General features: G+C 44.9%; 1 protein-coding gene and 1 long non-coding RNA gene across 2 annotated transcripts in view; one reads left to right on the forward strand and one right to left on the reverse strand.

Moving 5' to 3' along the window:
* Positions 1–337: 337 nt before the first annotated feature.
* LOC115073186 lies at positions 338–2,083 on the reverse strand. The gene is made up of 2 exons (XR_003851943.1): positions 1,981–2,083; positions 338–1,414 (listed from the first exon to the last, which is right to left on the reverse strand). It is a non-coding gene; the product is annotated as an uncharacterized LOC115073186 (long non-coding RNA).
* Positions 1,926–21,526, forward strand: part of TMEM132B (transmembrane protein 132B) — a 533,841-nt gene continuing 514,240 nt past the window's right edge. Inside the window, exon 1 of the mRNA XM_029571422.1 lies at positions 1,926–2,374. Within this exon, the coding sequence (XP_029427282.1) occupies positions 2,287–2,374 (88 nt within the window). The 5' untranslated portion in view covers positions 1,926–2,286. The remainder of the gene's footprint in view (positions 2,375–21,526) is intronic.

The raw sequence follows: 21,526 nt of genomic DNA on the forward strand, positions 1-21,526 counted from the left end.
AAAGTTCATGTATTAATAGTGAAGAGCAGCAGTGGGCTAGAGGACAAAACCAAATCGTAAAAGAGTAGAGGCAACTGATTAGACAAGGGCTAGGCAACTCCTGGCCTGGGGTGCCACAACGAATAGGGCTGGGCTATGTTTACATCCAATTGAGGCAGTGTATTCATATATAACTGGTAGCTAGTCTGGGTGGTACTCCAGGCCTGGAGTTGCTTACCCCTGCCTTGGAGAACCATGCAACACACAAGACCCAAAGTTGGGATGAGAGAGGGGAGAGTGTCAGGCATACAAAACGTTTTTAAGTAGGCTGAATAAAGGTTATTATGTAAAACAAGCCTGCTGGTTGGCATTCTGCTGAGTTTATTTAATAGCTTTTTCCTTTTTTTTTTGCACAGTGAATTACAGTGAAAAGAATGAGAGCATACCTAGACTGACATGGGAGGATAATTAACATTATCTGCCAATTACTAACACATTGTCGGGCAAATTGTGCCAAGAAATCTCAGCTTTTATATTCAAATCACTGCTATTTTGAAAAGCAATCGGGACATTGGGAAAAAAAAAAGTTGACAATTTCTCCTTTAACCATGTTAAAATGTCATTTTTGCCTGAGAAGTGTACAGTGAGCCGGACACCGCATTGCACTCGACAAATGCAGTGTTTCACCCTGATCCTGGGCTAAAAAGCAAGCTGTTGGCTGAAATTAAAAGCTAGGGGTACTTGAACTTAAAGGTGTTCATTGTCCTGCTGCGCTGGTTATGGATAGCGGGAAGGAGGATTCCCTAAATCCTGTAGGAAAGGGATGGGAGTCCATGTCTTCTCCCCGCTAGGCAGGCAGGATATGGTGCAGCTGGAAGTGAAACGATATCTGAATGTGATGTGGGGCTAGAGCTCTTCATCAAGAGCCATAACAGGAACTGTGCATCTGATGTACAGAGAGTGTGACTCCATAGTGTGTGTGTGCAGTCGCCCAACGACTTCCATAAAGCAGGCTCTCTGGCCTGTAGCATGGCCTGCGCCCTTCTAGGAAGCCACGGGGGCCAGGGCAGAGGCGGGCTGCTGGCCTCTCTGTGCCCTGCTGCAGGCTCCTTTCCGCCCCTGCCCTCCCCCTGTAGCCCGGCTCCTGCCCTGCTCACAGCAGGAAAGCCCGGCAGCGCGGTTTCAGGCTCGGGTTTCCGCTCAGCAGGGAGCGTGGCAAGAGGCAGGAGCTCAACCCTCGGCAGCCTTTGCTTTGCAGGATACTTATCCGTGCGGGTCTAACCCGAGAGACTTACAGGACAGGTCGCTGGTTCAATTATTAGGGGAAAAAAAAATCAGAATTCCTTCCCAGCAAATTCTGAAGAGGAATGGAAACCTTTAGATGACGAAATTCCAGGTTGCCCTTATTAAAACGAGTCTTCTCCTTACCCATGGGCTGCATAAAAAAAAAAGAAGAAAATAAGTTGGTCCGTTTTTAGTAACCCAAATCCATCCTTAAAGAAAACGACATTTTGATTAGTTTTACCTCGACCCCCCCGATGCGCAGAGAGGAGGCGGCTGGCACCACCTCAGAGACTTAACCCAATCGATTGAGGCGGCTCCAGTCCTGGTTTTATCCCCCCCATGAAACTTGTTGTGCCGCAAAATCAGGACCGGATCGGCCGGCAAAACCCCCAAACCCGGAGCCGAGTGGCAACTTTCTGCCCGTGCCTTGGGCTTCCTTGGAGCTCGCTCCCTCCCTGGGCCGGGCTGCGAGGGCTCCTCCGCCGCAGCGCGCAACCTCCCCTCCTCCCCGGACATCGCCGCGCACCTGCTGCGTCTCTTCCAAGTTTCTCTACCGCGCCCCCCTCCCCCAAAAAACCAAAGAAGCAGGCTCCCTGCTCACCTTTTCCCCGCTTGCCCCTCCCTGCCGCCTGCTCCTCTCCGCAGCCCCGGTGAGCCTGCCCTCCCTCCCGATTGGTGAGCCCGGCTGCCCATCAGCGGCGCTCCCCACCCTCTCACCGAAGGACTTGGCCGACTTTCTTCCCGCGCACTCCAGAGAGGAAGGCGAGGAGGGAGCCGGCGGTGAGTGCTGATCGGTGCGGGACCGGTCCGATACCCCCCCCAACACCCGTACGGTCAACAGTTTTAAAGAAGACCCAACACGTGGAGGCAGTCTGCACCCCTCCCCCATCCCATGGATCCCGGCTACCAGCGACCCAAACCCGGATAGGAGGAGAATCCGCCGCCGCCTGCTTCCATGCCGTCCCCCCGTGCTCGCTGAGCCTTCGCTCTCTTGGCGTCTCGGAGGCTCCCGGTAGCCCCACCATGACTCCCGCGCTCGGCGGAGAGAGGACGGTGGCCCTGCGCTTTCTTCTTCGCTGCCTCCTCCTCCTGGCAGCGCTGCTCGGCAAAGGTAACCCCCGACCCCCCGCACGTAACTTTCCCTCTCTGCTCTGGGACTTTTGCCACTACGTGCGCGGGGGAGTCTCCTCCCCCCCCCAAGCCCGTTACTAAAGGGCCATTGAGAGGATCCTGGCAATGGCCGGTGATCGCCCAGCCTGAAGCCTCCACGTGTTTTCCAGCCTGGGCTACCTCAAGACTTGCACGAGCACAAATCAAACCCGCTGTTACCTTAACGCTGACCCGGTTTTGCCTGATTTTTATTTTCGTGCGTTAATTAGCGCGTAGGCGGTGGGGATGCGGGTCATCTGAATCTGTTTAGGGGAGGGATGTGGTGGCCCGCGCGATGTTTTCAACAGTCACCAGCCCGGGAGGGGTGGCCGAGCCCTGCCCTGATCCGGGGAGGGGGGTTACAAGGTGCGGTACAGGTAGCCCTCTAACTTCAGAGAGACTTGTTGACTCCCGATTCAGTGGGGGAGCGCCTACCTGTGCGCTGCAGGGATCCAGGAGAGAGATGAAGGGTGGTATTCACCCCCCCCCCCCAATAGGTGGGCATGGCATTAGAGTAAGGCTTGCGGTTCTTCCTTACCGGGGGTACGTGATGCTGGAGTATTTTATTGTAAGGAGGGAACGTACCTAGGTGGAAGGGGGTTCTAGTGGGGAAGCCTCTTTTGGGGGTGAGACCTGAGCACCAGCCCTAACTCCTGAATTTGTAGCTGTGCTTTCCCTAAGGTCCTGCTGGACTGCGGTTCCCCTCCCTGTGTGCGGACGAGAGGCCACCTTCCGTGCTCAAGGTTTGGGGGAAAATGGGCTTAAACCCCCGGCTTTTACAAGTGAAGTATTTGTATTTAAAAAGGTGGCCATGGATCCGAGGTCTGACCACCCTGTACAGGACCTGTCCCCTCCCCCCCCAGCATTGCTTGGCCATTTGTATAACTTCCGTGGCCCTTTTCGCAGTGGCTCTAACCCAGGGCTGCAGCCGCCTCCTCTCCTGCTCGCTGGCATCCACCATCCCAGCTATAGCTTTTGGCAGCAGTTGGTGGCTTCTGCTTGGGGAGGGGGCTTTTTCTGCAGGCAGTAGCCCTACGCTGGCTCTTGGTAGATTCATCCTAAGGACAGCTCTGATCCCAGCCTGATTTTTGCTTCATTCCTCCCTGGATCTTTGCCCAAGGGCATCGCTGTCTATCCTCTCCCTCCAGTGATGGTAGAAATACCTCCTTTTAATGAAATCTTTTCACCCCCTTCGTGCAATCCCAGAAAATAAGGTTAAATAAGGACAAAAGAATAGAAATCCAGCATCCACCTTGCAGGAGGCAGATTTCTCTCTCATGCCGATGGAAATCTAATCCTGGTGAATGTATCCCAAGTAGTTTCCTTGATTTGTCACTGATATTTTGGCTTGCATGTGAGACTTGAGTTGGGGGTTTTAAAGAATAAGATTCTGCAAATTCTGAGTAGTACTATGCTTGTGGTATCTTCGGATGTGCAAAGGGTGCGTTTCGTTAATCCGCACTAGGGGACCCAGCGAACAGGTGCTTGGTTTGTAGTCATTTTGCGGAATCTGGAAGCCATGGCAGTAAAAATAGAGAGAGAGAGAGAGTGACTAAAAATAGAAGCAAGAATTGTTCATAGTTGGACCACAGTATGAGCTACCCTCCCCCAGCTTCCCAGCCCCTTTCCATGTTCACAGCTTTTTGAGAGAAATGTCTGTCTGTCTTGAACGTTATTGCTGTATGTTTGGGTTTTTTTTCCCCTTCGGCTTTCTTTCTCAGCTGGGAAAAAGCCTCTTCAAAGAAGAAGCACAGTGAGGGTGAGATGTTAAATAGCACCGGCCACTGGCTTTTCTATTAGGGGGGGGACACTTTGTGTACTGCTGTTGAGGTGCAAGGTGACGCCCACTCAACCTTCTCTACCCTCCCCCCTGCCCCCACCAGGTTCCAGTCCAGTGAGGTCGCCCACCTTACTAAAGGTCACACACCTGCATGCTCTCACCCCTACACCTCACTGCTTTTAGTTTATGAAAATACAAGGAAATGGATCGTGGGAGGGAGACCGTGTTTTTGGAGGATGATTGCAGCCTATGGCACAGGCTTTCATAAATCAGGTTATACAGATCCCAGCAAACTCTCCTAGGGATCCAGCTACCGAAAAATTCTTTGGAAGCCAGGGACACACGGACTCAGGAAAGTGGGATAGTTTGTGACTTGTCAGACGCTCATCTGTCCAGCTCATATGCAGCATCTATGGTGTTTCTATAAAACAGGAGAAAGTTGGTTTATTATGCTGTCAAGGATTGCTAAGTACAGTTGCAGACACCGGTTCTGACAACCCTTACAGAGCCGGCATCTCGCTATCTGGAGCCAGCTTTGCATTGCTGAAGCTAAAATTGGAACATTTGTCAAATATCATTTTTTTTTTTTTTTTTTTTTTACCATGTATATATATATTTTTTTTCTCAGTAAGCACTCCCTATTTGGAACAATTTGGGAATCATCTCCTCTCCTGCCCTGCACTGCACTGTGCCTCGGTTAGTCTCTGTGAGGCAGTGGGTGTATTTGGCAAATTAATTTAAGGACCCAGATGCCAAGCTCTGGCATGGACCTGTCTGGCAGCACTGCTGGGTCTCTTGCCGGTTTCTCGGCTGGCATCTGTGCTTGCTTGTTGCTGCCAGCTGTGTAGCTGTCTCTGTTGTGATAAGGATCAGCTTGCTGGTGTCTCACAGAAGATGTCTCTGAGACATGTTGTTCCCGTGCTATGTTTCTAGAACTCACTTTTGATTCTGAGTTTGGTACAAGTCTGGTTGTTTTCTAAGTTGTTTGAATAAGGGTTAGCCAAATGTTTTTTTTTTTTAGTTAGGGCTCTCAAAATTTACAATACCCATTCCCTCCCCCCCCCCCAAAAGACATAGATTTCTACATTTTTAAGCAGATTATTGGGATGCTATTATGACTCACGGGTTTCTGGAGTCAAATTTTAGACGGATGATGAATCAGCTGCATTGGATGCTGAACAGAGTTATTCAGGAGATGTTGCTGGGGCCCTCTTGCTCTGCTTGGAATTACTTATTTATATTCCATCTTTTGGCACCTAAAAGTGGATTTAGTTCAGCTACTGTAGGCATTTTGCTATCCCCAGAGGACTTACAATCTAAATTTGTCCCTAAGGCAATGGAGGATAAGGTGACCAAGGTCACAAAGTGTGACATGGGATTTGAACCCTGGTTTCTCTGGGGGGGAGACAGCTCAAAAGGAAAGGGCATGAAAAATATAAGAGCTGTCAGAAAGAGAGCAAAGATAAACGATATCTAGAATGACTGAAGGAAGCGGGGAAGGTAGTCAGGACAGCAAAGGTGCAAACAGATAAAAACAGCAAGGCGGTAAGACAGGGTGATGACGAGACATTTTTAAAGCTATCTCAGTGAAAGGATGGCGTGGAAGGGTGAGACTGTGAGCTGAAATGGAGGAATGTGTGCAGAAGAATGAGGCAAGAGCAGATACTGAACAAAGCCTTTTGCTTCAATGTTCACTGAAGAAAGCTTTGCATTCACTCGTCCTTTCTCCATTTGCCGAACAGAAGGCAATGGGGCCGGGTGGGACATGTCCTGGGATACTGAGGGAGCTTACAGAGAGGGCGCCACTGCCACCAGAGGCCTGGAAACTGGCAGAATCTGTCCTTCTTCATGAAGGTGGGAGTAGGGAGGAGGCTGGTTCCACCCGGCCGGTTCATCTGCTCCCAGTGGTGGCTGAAGTAGTGGAGTTGCCACCGAAGGAAAGGATGATGGGGCTTATCTCAAATCCTAGCAGCTTACAAGATCCACAGGAAATCAAGCAAACAAGTCTGAGCAATTTCTTGGACTGGGTGACTAGAAAACTGGTTTGGGACGAACTCTGAGGTACTTAGATTTTGGTAAGTCTCCTGTGTGGAAGTGTCAAAAATAAAAGTCTCATTATTAGGCTGAGCAGCCTAGATATAGGTTAAAAGGTGGTAACTCAGGTTAGAAACTGGTTGAGCGATAGACAACAGAAGGTAGGTGCAGGGGAGAGGAGTGCCTCTGGGATCTGTCCTAGATCTAGTTTGTCTCAATATTTTCATATTTCAGAAGGTCTAATAAGATGTTATATTTGTGGATGATACCAAGATCTGCAAAAGGGTAGAACCTCAAGATGGAGTGTGTGTAAAAAAAAAAAAAAAAAAAAAAAAAGCAGCGGTCTTAGAAAATCTGAGGAGTAATCAACAATTTCAGCTTCTAAACTAATGGGGTCATGTATTGACGATGCGGGAGATTTTACTGAAATTTTCTCGTGTTTCAATTTGTTTTTAAAATAAAAAAACAAAATGTCATTCATTTTCCTTTGTGTCACTTAAACAAACAAACAAAAGAAGTTCACCATTGCTGCTGTGAAAACCAAGCCTTTCAGCTCCCGGGCCCTCTTACCACCTTAGGATTCCACTGCCCACTGCCTTCTCGCACCTATTTTGCAGGACGGCAGCGATTCCCTGTTGATGCTTACGGCGGGCACTGGCAGACCGAGGCGGGTACCGTGATTAGTTTATTTTTGTCGCTCTTTAAAAGGCTTAGAGTCTGCCTCCTCCCGTATGACCATTTGGTCTGGATAACGGTTTTGAACATATAGAATTAAAATAAGACATTGCAGGCACAAATAAACAAACTCTATTACATAAGAACATGCCATACTGGGTCAGACCAAGGGTCCATCAAGCCCAGCATCCTGTTTCCAACAGTGGCCAATCCAGGCCATAAGAACCTGGCAATTACCCAAAAACTTAGTCTGTCCCATGTTTCTGTCGCTAATGGCAGTGGCTATTCTCTAAGTGAACTTAATAGCAGGTAATGGACTTCTCCTCCAAGAACTTATCCAATCCTTTTTTAAACACCGCTATACTAACTGCACGAACCACATTCTCTGGCAACAAATTCCAGAGTTTAATTGTGCATTGAGTGAAGAAGAACTTTCTCTGATTAGTTTTAAATGTGCCCCATGCTAACTTCATGGAGTGCCCCCTAGTCCTTCTATTATCCAAAAGAGTAAATAACCGATTCACATCTACCCGTTCTAGACCTCTCATGATTTTAAACACCTCTATCATATCCCCCCTCAGCCGTCTCTTCTCCAAGCTGAAAAGTCCTAACCTCTTTAGTCTTTCCTCATAGGGGAGCTGTTCCATCCCCTTTATCATTTTGGTTGCCCTTCTCTGTACCTTCTCCATCGCAATTATATCTTTTTTGAGATGCAGCGACCAGAATTGTACACAGTATTCAAGGTGCGGTCTCACCAAGGAGCGATACAGAGGCATTATGAAATTTTCCGCCTGACACCAGGCGAAATGATGCTGGTCAGGCCCAGACTCAGGCTGGTGCTATTTTTTTTGTACAGGAGGAATTAACCATGATGCCAGCCTCGGTCTACCGGTGCCATTTTTAAATGTCCCACTGGATGGGGATCGCTCCTGCTCAGTGAGGGAACTAAAATATGGTAAAGGTTGGAGGGGCAGGAAAGAGACCTGGGGGAGGCTTTTGGGTTTTTCCCCCCCTCTCTTCTATGGGGCATGACTCGCTCTCTTCTTTTGCTTTAATTTTTTTCGTTCATTTTAAATAAAGAAAAAAAGCAAACAAAACCAAAACAGAAAAAATGTCTCTGCACACCCCTGGAGTCATGTTTTTGGGATGCAGAATTTCAAGAGAATAATACATGATGGGGCTGAGGCATACCAAACCGGGGAGAGAGAGAGAGATCGTGGGGTGATCATCTCTGATGACCCCAAGGTTGCAAAATAGTGTGAGAAGGCAGTGGGGCAGAGGAATCCTGAGGTGGAACCAGCAGACAATGACAAGAAGGCAGAGTTTCTCTGTACACAAACCCATTGGCGAGCCCTTATCTGCGATTATTATATTGCACGCTTCAGGCCCCTTCTCTGTAATATAGGTAGGGTAAAGGCAGTGCAGAAGGTGGCCTCAGAAGACCTGTGAGGTGGGACTTAAACACCTCGACATGTGGACCATAGAGGAGGATTAGGCGCCAAAAAATAATCCAAGAGTATGAGCTTTATTCGATTGGAGACACAAACGTTTGTGCTTGTGCCCGACTCGGGCCGCGTTTCGCCCCACTTGGGGCTGCCTCGGGGGCTGTGTGATGTCCTTGTTATGTGTGAGCAGGGACGATACGCTATTGCTTCACTGACGCAAGCCACCAGACTATCAGTGATTCTGTGAAACAATGATATGAGTGAGGACTCAAATGCATTTAAGTTCATCATCACACAGCCCCTGAGGCAGCCCGAGTCGGGCGAAACGCGGCCCGAGTCGGGCACACACACACAAGTTTATGTCTCCAATCGAATAAAGCTCATACTATTTTTTTGGCGTCTGATCCATACTGTTTCCCCAGACTGCTTTTTTTAGATAGCCTACCCTCCTGCTTTGCTGGTCCACCATAGAGGAGGGGCAGGGGATTATGATAAGCTTTCAAATACCTTTATAGTCTTGTACATATTCTTTAAAAAGCTTTATATGCTGCTTTTTGATGTTGACTGATTTATTGTTTGATTTTTGTATTTTGCATCTGCTTCTGTTATGTTGACTTTTTTTTTGTTTTACTGCAACTCTCCCTGAGTGACAGGGTTAAGAGCCAGAGAAAGGTATAAATAGTGCAAAGGGGGCAGACTTTTTTTTTTTTTTTTCCAGTGGAAAAAGGGAGCTTTAAAATGAGATCAGGGTAAGAGGCGGAAAGGGGTTGGATTCATGAAACAACTTTCCAAACACGCCGATACACGTTTCCCAGCGGCGTCTGTTACCCCTTATATTGTAAGGGGTAATAGCTCCTGGAAAACGCGTGGCCAACACCCCCCCCCCCCCCCCAAAAAACTTAGCGCTCATCACATGCAAATGCATGTTGATGAGCCTATTAGTTAGTCGCCCGGAATACTGAAAGTAAAATGTGGCCAAGCCGCACATTTTACTCTCAGAAATTAATGCCCAAGGGCAGGTGTTAAATTCTAAGCAACCCAAAAAAGTGTACAGAAAATACTATTTTTCTGTCAACCCTCTGACTTAATATCCTAGCGATATTAAGTCAGAGGAACCAAAAATAAGAAAAAAAAAAAAAATCTGGTCGGTGGGTTAGAAAACAGACACTCAATTTTTGCTGGCATCCGTTTTCTGAACCCATGGCTGTCAGCGGGTTCAAAAACAGACGCCGATAAAAATTGAGCATCAGTTGTCGGACCCGCTAACAGCCACCACTAACACTAATAAGGAGGCGCTAGGGATACGTTATTGTCCCTAGCAGCTCCTTCTTAGCGCACGGCCTCATTTAAGTAGAGAATCGCGCACCCAGGAGAGGTGCCTGGATGTGCGTCGGGAGAGCAGGTGCTCAACACGGAGCACCTTCTCTCCCGCATTTTTTAATGAATCGGCGTGAATGGAGGTTGGCGTGGTATTGAAATTTGAGAGCAGGGGGTGTAGGTCCAGAAGGACCCTTAGCTCCAGGGATGGAAGGGTAAAACTGGAGGTCAAGCAGTCCGCTGGGAAGAAAGAGAAAATGGACAGATGACCCATTAGGTCTGGTGGTTTTTATCTGCCATTATACTTGGTTTCTCTTTCATTGGAGTCTGAATGCATGATGACATTGAAAAAAATAAATATATTTGCCACTCTACAGCTTTTTGGAACCCACAAAGTCCCAGCTTCTCTTGTCATTTCTAGGCAGGTGCCAAAGAATGAAAGTTACCGAGCTGCTCTGGTAGGACAGCTTAAGTGCGCCTGAAATGTGAGCCTCTGTTTTAGTTATGCAGAAATCAAATCTCCACATGTGGAAACTTCAACCCCGTATTTCTCTGTGTTAAATAACAGTGACGTCCAGGAGGTCCAACCTTATTTTATTTTTGGCATTCCTGCTTCTGTTTTTCAATTTGCCCATCAAAGTATGTCCTCAAAGCTCCATTAACTGACATCTGACTGACTCTTCAGCTGATCAATACATTCTCTTTAGGTTTCAGCTGAAAAAATAGTTACATAAAAATCAATATAATCCAATTTAATTTGCTGTATTTTGTTACTGGGGATGATTCAGATTTTTAGATTGTTATTTGAAATACCAGTCTCTGTGAGCTAATTTTGTATCGACCCAGAGGTATCAAAATCGAGCTGCACGTATATTTCAGCATGGTAGTCCACATGCCGCACGCTCCTGTGGACGTGTGTGTGTGTTTGTGGCTTGACCTCAAGAGCTCTCCCGCTTATTTTCAAGTACCTCACCACAGATCCGGCATTATGACCTGAACTCCGTAATATCTCCTCATGGATCTTTGAGCATTCACTGAAAATAACAAAAAAAAAAAAAACCAAAAACCCCAAACCTAGATCTATCTGTTACTAAAAGTTTTTTTTTTTTTCTCTACATTTTTTCCCCCATCCCATTAATGGCAAAAAATAGTGTTTGTTTTCCTTTCAAGTTCTGTATTTACACTGTATTATGTACACAGGCTGGAATATTCATTAGTCAGTCAGATTGCTCATAAATATAATTGTGTTTGCAAGGGAGTTCTAGTAGCCATATTGCAGTCTTTGTTGAAGGACAAGGGTTTTTTTTTTTTTTGATAAAAACGCTGGAGGAAGGTAGGCTTAAAGTGAACAGGAAGAAATACTACTTTGCAGAGAGGGTTGTAGATGCCCGAAATAATGCCCATGTACGCTGATGGAATTTAAGCACGCTTGGGACAGATGTAGAGGGCAGTGGTAATCAAAGCTTGAGTAGAAAAAAATGAGGGAAACTTGTAGACTCATCTTTCCAGAATGGTAGGGGATCAAAGAAGGCGGAGACACAACTGGCTTGGATAATGAATGATATCCTGCGTGCGGTCAAGTTTGAACAAGTGACAGTATACATGGGGCCAGCTGAGCAGACTGGGGGGCCCCGCTGGTTTATGTCTTCTCACATCTGTTACCCTACCTCTTTTGTTGCCTCAAGTAAAGTCACCACAACCTGATGTTTCTAAGGCCAGCTTAGTACATCTCTGCACTAATATAATTTAAATGCATCATTTTTAATTAAAATCAACTGAACTGTGTAAAGTTTAAGCTCATTTCTCAACGTGGAAAGACTTGCAACGTTCTGTTGCTGCTAGTGGTAATTTATCAGTGGGGGAGGAAATAATGAACCTATAGACCTGAAGGGGTTTCATGTCCTGTGATTCATGAAGTTCGAAAGGTTTAGAACGAGATGGGTAGCTACAGTACATAATAATTTTCTGTCCAGATTCTAAAGGTAAATGATTTGCATTTCACTAAGGTTTTGATCAATAACATTCTTCGCTTGATATTGTCTTTTTTTTTTTTTTTCCCCTTTAACAATATTGCGTGCATTTCTGGTTGCCCCCATCCCAATAAAGGCAGCAGAATTTGAAAAGGTACAGAGGAAAGCAACAAACTTGATAAAGGGGATAGAATCTCTCTCCTGCGATGAGCGTCCACACAGGTTAGGGCTCTTCACCTTGGAAAAGAGACGGCTGAGAAGGGAACGGGAGAGAAGGTTAAGGCTGTCAACGTAGCTGGGTTTAAAAAAAAAAAAGGTTTGGACAGATCCTTTGAGGAAAAGTCAATAAACTGTTATAATATGGATCAGCCTACAACCCATCCTCTCATACTCCTAAATAAATCCATACAAGCACAGGTGTTTGGGAGGTCAAAGGCCATAGCTTTATTACTATAAAGTACACAAGCTCTATACCTAACACAGAATATCCGTCCCGCATACTGCTACACCCCCAACAAGCTAACACTACCCCCGGGTCACTTGGCCTGTGGGCCACTAGACCGCAGGCTCCCGGTACAGCCAGTAAGGAGCCAGACACCCGCAGGGCTGAACCCAGACCCCACAGCACATCACAACTAAGAGACTCCAAACCGTACACAAACTACACTTCCTGCTTGAATACCCCGCCCGCTTGTGACATGCCAGATTCAATAAACCAAAAGAAGCAACAAATGGGTTCCAACAACCCGCAGAAGAGAAAATCACAGGATGAGAGATGGGTGGGAGGCAGAGAGGTAGGGCTGAGTGAGGGAGGCGCCTCGATTTTATTTAAGGAAAACGTAGGGGAGGAGCTATGTTCAAATTAGGGTCCTGGGGCTTCGGGGCCGACCCAAACTTATAGTCTTGTGCCGACGAGGTAGGAGGAGGGGCTTTGATTTAAAGTGTTATAATGGGAGGAAGTACTCTACCCTTGAGGTGGGGGCCTGCCCAGTTCCCCATTCTAATCTCTCCACTGACCCAATTCCTTGGCCTCACCACCCTTTCCATAATACTCTTCAATGCTCAATCCCTAGCCAAAAAGACACCCATTCTTAATGACCTCCTCATTGACTGCAAACCCGACATCTGCGCTGTTACGGAGACTTGGTTTAAAGACTCCGATACTGTCCTCATCAACCAACTTCCCACCTCCTCATACAAATTCTTCTCAATTCACAGACCCCAAAAAAAGAAGGGGAGGCCTTCTGCTAGCGGCCAAGAAATCTCTAAACCTCAAACCCATCCCCATAGCCACCCCCCCCCCCCAGGTTAGAAATAGGCCTTTTCAGATCAACCGCCCTGCAAATCTGTTTGATATATGCCCCTCCCACCTACCTAGAAGCTGACCCCTCTCCTCTAATTGAATTCATCATAGATTGGATAAAATCTGACATCCCCTCCGTCATCCTCGGAGATTTTAACCTCCATGTGGACTCCCTCCCCCAAACTACCTCATGTGAATCCCTACTACAATCCATACAGGCTTTAGGATTCCGGCAAATCATTACATCCCCCACACACAAGGCTGGACACCTCTAGACTTAATGTTCATCAACTCCGCCATCCAACCACCAGCCTCCCACTTCCACCCCAATACCATGGTCGGTACCGACTAATTCTGATTGAGGGCCAGCTAACCATCAACCCCCCCCCCCCCCGGCCCCCCCCCCCCCACCCCCCCCCCCCCCCCCCCAGAGTAACAACAATAACAGTAAGACCGTAACATTCAGAAAATTCCCCTCTAGTGCCGACATAGCGAATGCATTATCTACCTCACTACTCAACTTAACTAACTGCTCAGATCCGGATACAGCACTTGCATCCTGGAATAACCTCACAGGAGACATCGCCAATAACTTTGCCCAGTCTCCAACAAAGTTATAAAGAACTCCTCAAACCTACCAACCCAGGTACACTCCAGAACTCAGAGCCTAAAAAAACGACTCTAAGGCAAATGGAGAGACAATGGCGCAAAGACCAGACCCCTCGAAACTCCACCATTTTCAAATCAGCTCTCCACAGCTACAGAACCTCCACCCAAAAACACAAACGTGACTATTACGCCAAAAAAATTCTTGACCTCAGATTCAACCCCAAAATACTCTTTTCCTATGTCTCAAGCCTCACCACCCCTATCTCTCCTACCACACCGGACTATGAGGCCTCCACCAAATGCGAGGAACTAGCTAAATACTTCTACGACAAAATTGCAACCCTCCTAAAAAGATTCCCCCCATCCTCGAACAGCCCCTTACCCAGCATGCCCTCTCTTGACTTTACCTCCACCATAGAAATCCAATCTATCCTCAAAAAGCTCAAACCCTCCTCCCACCCTGAAGACCTTATACCCTCCAAAGCACTACTAGCCGTCCCTGATGCTATAGTCAAAGCCATAGCAGACATCATCAACTGCTGTATGGCACATGGGTCCGTTCCAGACACACTCAAGCATGCAGTAGTCAGACCCCTCCTCAAGAAACCCTCACTTGACCCCAAAGATCCCTCCAACTTCCGCCCAATCTCCAACCTCCCCTTCATTGCCAAACTTTTGGAAAGAGTGGTCAACTCTCAACTCATGGCTTACCTCGAAGACCATCTGATCCTACACCCATCTCAATTTGGATTCCGGAAACACTTTAACACTGAATCACTACTTCTCTCCCTTTCTGACCATCTCCTACGAGGCATGGGTCAAGGCCACAGCTACTTCCTTGCCCTCCTCGACATCTCTTCAGCCTTCAATACCATTAGCCATCATCATCTTCTAACCCGTCTGGAAAACATTGGCATCTCAGGTCTTGCTCTTGCCTGGTTCAAATCCTTCCTCTCTAACAGAAAGTTCTCCGTTAAAATCGGGAACGCCACATCCACCCCACAACCCCTCCAGCAGGGAGTCCCCCAAGGCTCCTCACTTTCTCCAACCCTCTTCAACATCTATATCCCTCCCCTATGCCACCTCCTCTCCGACCTTAAACTCAAGTTCTACCTGTATGCTGATGACGTTCAAATCATCATCCCTATACAGAACTCTCTTGCTGACGCCCTCGAACACTGGGAGAAATGCCTCACTGCCATTAACTCCCTTCTCATCAATCTCCATCTTGCCATCAATACTAACAAAACGGAACTGCTACTCATCTCCCCCCATTCATCCACCTCCTCTTCTCTGCCTTACCCTACTAAACCCAATCTCCCTGCTACACAACCCTTTGTTAGGGACCTCTGAGTCATCCTTGACCATCAATTAAGCATGAAGAACTACGTAAACTCTATACTCAAAGCCTGCTTCTTCAAACTTAATGTGCTCAAAAAACTGAGACCTCTCCTACACACCCATGATTTCCGCACAGTTATCCAAGCCACCATCACTTCCAAATTGGATTACTGCAACGCCTTACTCATTGGACTCCCCTACTCCACCATTAAACCCCTACAAATGCTACAACATGCTGCAGCGAGACTCATTGCAAACTCCCGTAAATATGATCACATCACCCCCATCCTCAGAGACTTACACTGGCTCCCCATTACATCACGCATTATCTACAAAACACTCACCATAATCCACAAAGCAATCCACATGCACAACTCCAATTGGTTAGACCTCCCTTTTACAACTCCTAAGTCCAGTCGACCCACCAGAACAGTAAAAGCTGGCACCCTACTGGTGCCCTCCTTGAAAACAGCCCATCTCTCCTCCACACGAGACCGTGCTCTTTCAATTGCAGGTCCCACCCACTGGAACACACTACCGCCTGACATACGCCTTGAACCCTGCATGAACAACTTCAAAAAGAAATTGAAAACATGGTTATTCGCCCAAGCTTACCCAGAATAGAAAGCCATTAACCCGTGCCAATGTAGACCACAATATGTCTACTCTCTTTTTTCTCATATTGAGGAACTATGTTTTTGTTATATTCCATCGCCTCACCGCGAGGATCCTTGTTGGTTTTTACTCTGTCTTTCTTAGCTGCCTTTCGTTACCCCATCTCCCAGTTTGAACCTCCCTGTTAAAATGTAATTTTCCTAACTTAACTTGTTGACTGTAAACCGACATGATGTCCACAACGAATGCCGGTATATAAAATGTTTTAAATAAATAAATAAACAAATGGGAGAGAACTTGTATCCATCTGGCCATGCCAGGATGCACTTGATCTGCCTTTCCATGAACAAAGTAGACTTGAGAAATAGCCCCGGCTTATCCCTGCACGATAGCAGCATGGGATCTTGCTAGTTACTTGTGACATAGCGACTGTTGGAAACAGGAAACTGGGTTTGATGGACCCTTGGTATGACCCAGTATGGCAACTTCTTAAGTGGCATGGAAGAGGTAAATAAGGTTTATTTGCCCTTTCAGATAATAAAACAAGGGGTCACTCCATGAGTCTAACAAGCAGCAGATTCAAAACATGAAAAAATGTACAATTCTGCATACTTGTATATTGTGTTATTTTGACCAATATAAAGACATTCTTTAAGTAACTTAAAATGTAATAAAAGATTATTGCTTAAAGATGCAGAGTTCTAAATATTTGAGCAGAATTTCCCTAGAAGTTCACTGTAAGAGCATCTCTTCCACCCTCTCTCCCTACTCCCCTGGCCAGGCTCCTTTCACTTTGCCCTCTCAGGCCCCAACTCCTCCACCTGCCACTATCTCTCCCCTCCCCCATAGGCTCAATCCCTTCCGCTCTCTCCACTCCCAGGGTTTGACCCCTCACACTGTCTTGTGTGCGCTTCCGCTCTCGTGCACATACACCTCCCCTCACACTGGCTCCCTCTCTCTTTCATACACACAGACTCCCATTCTCTCTCTCACGTATACACCCTCACACAGGCTCCCCCTCTCACAAAAAACAAGCACCCTTCTACGTGCTCTTCCTCAGCCCCCAGGCTTGCAGTCCTGTTCACACATGCACATATTCACTCACTGGGGCCTGCTCCATCTTTGTCGCAAGCAGGACGGCCTCCGCTTGTGGCGAAGATGGAGCAGGCCCCGGCGTGCCGTGAGCAGAGGCTGTCCCGCTCACAGCTCACGGGCCTGCAAAATTCTTTGCTCTCTGCAGTAGTGCAGAGTTCCCACAGGACTAAGTCATTTTTCACCTAGATATAGCTAAACTGGAAAAGGTACAGAGAAGGACAACCAAAATGATAAAGGGGATGGAAAGGCTAAAGAGGTTAGGGCTGTTCAGATTGGAGAAGAGATGGCTGAGAGGGGATATGATATAGAGGCGTATGCAATCATGAATGGAGTAGAATGAATTTGAATCTGTTTATTCTTTCATAAAATACAAGCACTCAGGGACACTCCATGAAGCTAAAGTTTTTTTTTTTTTCCCCACTCAATGCACAATTAAGTTCTGGAATTCATTGCCAGAGGATGTGGTGAAGGAAGTTAGCTTAGTTGGCTTTAAAAAAGGTTCCACAAACCGTTAACCAGGTAAATTTAGGGAAAGCCACTACTTATTCCTGGATATTAGCAGCATGATCTATTTGGGATCTTACCAGGTACTTGTGACCTGAAAGGATACTGGGTTTGATGGACCCTCAGTCTGACCCAGTGTAGCAATTCTTATGTTCTTAAGCTGCGGAATATGTTGCCAGAGGAAGTGGTTAAGGCCACTAGCATAGCGGGGTTTAAAAGAGGCCTGGACAAGTTCCTGGAGGAGAAGTCCAGAACACATTATTAGAAGCAGATCTACTTTTTTGGGATCTACCATGTGCTCGTGATCCGGGCTGGCTGCTATCAGAGACAGGGTGCTGGGTTCCTTGCCCTAACTGAGCATGGCATTTCTTATATTTATAATGTCTGCTGTGTCCATGAGATACTCTAGAAAGGACAACCTCATGCACTTCTGACTATTGCATGCTTAACAGTCAGATTAAGAAAAAATTATTTCTTGCAAGTCATGCATTTGCAAGTCTTTATTGTTTGTGTCTTGGTGTCTGTTTTGTTTTTTTTGTTTTTTTAAATTCTTTATTTATCCTTTTTCAAAATAATAAACAAAATATCATTTGCTTATACAGAAATAACTGTGGGACATTAATTCTAATATTCCTTTTCCAACAACATCCTTTATCTATCTCATAAGGAAAAAATCCTTTTCCACCAACATCATTTAAATATCACATAGGAAAATATTTCACAATCATTCAACATTTCTTAGTTGGAGTTACATGATAACCATAAGCTATGAATTTAAACAATATTAATCCCCACTTCTAGCAGAATAAAATGAGGAGGAGATTGAAATTTCAAAGGGAGCAATTAAGGAAATAATTATTTGTTTAAACAGAAGCCCGTTACAGCACAATTCCATTCATTACTGTGTTAGAATGGTTAACTTTCTGGCATCTACAAACTCATTTTCAATTGGTCAGATGTAAGAAAAACAAAACGATCAGCTCCTTTAGTTACATAACATTTACAAGGAGGGTCTGTTTTTTTTTAATAGTTTCCCCCCCAGAAGAAATTTTGTCAGTTTATGAAGGGCTCCAGATTTTTGTTACACTTTCTAAGTATTTTTAAATGCTTCTTTGCCAAGTTTAGGCGATGAAATGCTTGAGAAGTATACATACGTCAGCGGCAGTACTGTTGAAAGGCAATGTAAACATCATTTTTCACGCAAAATCAGTTTGTTAGAGTTCAAAAGCAGCCCACCACTTGATCAATTTGCCTGTCACTTAAGATCACTTTAAAAGTGTTGATTAAACTCCATCTGTCTCTCAGCACTGCAGGCAAGGAGAGCCCAGTCAACTGAAGCATCAGGGTTTTTACTTGTAGCTTTTTTTTTTTTCTTCTCCCCCTTATAGTAGATGTGAAAATGTTACGATGCCTTGTTATGCTCTTGCTAGATCTGCTGAGAGAGGTACAGTGTAACCATGGTGAGAGTTCTCCTCCTTGACCCGCGGTAACAGTTTGGGAAAATGCAACCCTGCCATCTGTGTGGGTTCATCGCAGATCATGATAAAGGTAATCCTGAATCGCTAGTCAGAAGTCTCTGGCTAAGAAGGGACTGGGCTGCAGCTCTGTTCTGAAAGGGATGGCACAGTTTACAGGCCCAAGTGCAATGCTTAGCCCTGGTGCTGGGACTGTGGACTGGGGTGGCAACTGGTGCTCCTTCTGTAGAAAGGCCATCGTCGACTTCCACATAGGCCACTGAGTGGAAGGGAGCGCATTTTCTGCCTCCTTGAATTGCCTAGATAAATACCGTACATTGTTGCTCAATCCGTTTAGCCATCTGGCCCCCTTGCAATGTTTGATTTTATGTTTGTGATATTGTAAGCAGTCTTGAACTTTTAACTAGGCAGTGTATACACTTTTTTGAATGAATAAATATGTACAGAAATGTGAAGTCTTCATGAATGACAGTTCTCTGAAAATGATCTTTTCAGTAGGACCGTTGTACTTGTTCATTGGATTTCTTCTTGCAGTAGCATCGTTATTACTCTTTAGACTAGGATTCCAAACATCTTGACATGGCACTTGAGGAGCTAATTATAGAAAGCCGTTTTTCTGAACAGTTTTGCAAGTTTATCTGGTTAGAAGCGCTTTTTTTTTGTTTTTTTTTTTGTTTAAGCTTATGTAATGATGTTCAGGGAAAGGTTTAAGAAAAGATGCTTGGGCCAAGGATTTGCGTTAAGAATATTTTAGAAAAATTTATTTGACTTTGAATGTTTAGGTAAAGATGAAGTTACCACTTTTTGTTCTGTTTTACCAAGTCAGACAACCTTGCAGATTGTTTGTTTGAGGTCAAACTAGCAACACTTTAACAGGTGCCCTTTCAATTAAAGAAGACACATGACAGGAAGGAAAGAATTCTTTAAATGAAGTAACATTGAATTCTGCGTCATCTGCAAGGTGATGGAAAATGAAATCAAGATGAGAGATTTATGACCTAGGTGACCAGGTAAATGGCGGCTTCTTGAATTTATTAGCCTTAAAATGACTCTTTCCAACAGACACTGGTAGCCCATGGAAAATCTCTCTATTTTGCTGTTTCTCGGCTGACACAGTAAGACACGTTCAAAATGGGCGCTAGTATTGGGTGCCCATTGTCCTAACGTGCACATCCATATTCCTTGTGCGCCTGATGCAGTATGTATGTATTTTAAATCTTTTATATTCCATAGTGGAGTATAAATTGACATATACAAATCAGAAATCATATAGACGGGAGGAAGTAAAAATAACAAAAGCAATAAAATAAGATATATTAAAAACAATAGTAAAATTTATAAGAACAAAAAATAGTTAAAATTGTAATGTTCTTATTGCAATCTTGAAATGCAGTTTTAAATAAGTAAGTTTTAAGTACCTTTTTGAATGTCTATTTTCTGGGATCGCATTCCAAATAATGGGTCCTGTAACTGAGCGAGCCTTTTCGCGGGTAATGCCAAGCCTGGCTAGTTTAATAGAGGGAATTTCTAATAGGTTTTTGCCTTCAGATCGCGGAACATGAGTTGGTTTCTAAATGCGAAGGACAGCATGAGGTGAAGAAGCATTCTGCAGAGTCTTCTGTATTGTGGATATTATTTTGTAATAAATTCTTTGTTATATTGGAAGCCATTGTAGGGCTTCTAAAACTGGTGTTATATGTTTGCTCACTTTAGTTCCTGTAAGAAAGTGCGCCGCCGCATTCTGTACTATCTGTAAGGGTCTGAGAATAGTAGTAGTAAACCAATCAAAACGGCATTACAGTAGTCCAGTCCCATTAACACCAAAGCCTGGAGATCTGTTCTAAAATCTTGCAGGTCTAGTAACTGTTTTACATTATTTAGCATACATAATTTTGAAAAATGAATTTTTAACTAAATTACTAATGTGGTGTTTCATTGTTAATGAGCTATCAAATATGACACCCAAGTTACGAGCTTGCTGTTTAATACTTATTTCTTGACCTTTAAAATAAGTTCTTGGGAAAGCTGTTATTTTTCTGAGAAAAGAGAATTATTTCTATTTTATTTACATTTTAGTTGCAGTTTATGACAGCCAGATATAAATTGCATTCAAATAAATTTCTAATAATTTTAGAGTAAATGACCATGATTCTTGATACACAAAAATTGAATATCATCTGCATAGATCTTATAATTAACACCAAGTCCAGCAAGCAATTTGCATAAAGGGACCAAGTAGACATTAGAAAGCGTTGCAGATAGGGCGGAGCCCTGGGGTACTCCATCAGTAACACTGAAATGTTCTTTCTGAAAGATGTGACTTGAAGCATTTTAGAACAGTGCCTTAGATTCCTAGGGCAGATAAATGGTGTACTAATAATTAATGTTCTACGGTGTCAAATGCAGCAGAAATGTTGAGTAGTACTATGACATAGGTATTCCCTTGATCGAATCCACAGATGATGGTATCAGTGGTAGAGATTAATGTTTCAGTACTTAAATTTTTTCTAAAGCCAAATTGATGTTGGTCAATTAACAGATGATGATCTAAAAATCTGATTGCTTTAACACAATAGATTCAATTAGTTTGGTAATGAAAAGTGAGGGAGGATATTTTGGTCTGTAAGTTAGAAGATTGGAAAGGTCTGAATTCTTTTAGGTACTGCGCGAATGGAGGCTTGTTTTAAGCTTGGGGGAAGTGAGCCTTCAGTTAAGGATAAACTGAGTTATAACTATTGCAATATCCTTTTTCAAATTTAAATGAGGGAAATTGGGGCAGCATAAAAATGGGCGTGCAAAGGGAGAATTGTGCGTCTGTAGTGCTCAAAGTAGTTTATTGCATCAGGCGCCCATAATTGCAATAGGCACTCAATACCAGTATATGTTTTGATCCCACTTATTTTTGGATATTTTTCTGCATTTGCTGAAGTTTATTATATCAGGCGCCCATT

The sequence above is a fragment of the Rhinatrema bivittatum genome, chromosome 11 (genome assembly GCF_901001135.1).
Source record: "Rhinatrema bivittatum chromosome 11, aRhiBiv1.1, whole genome shotgun sequence".
Taxonomy (NCBI): Eukaryota; Metazoa; Chordata; class Amphibia; order Gymnophiona; family Rhinatrematidae; genus Rhinatrema; species Rhinatrema bivittatum.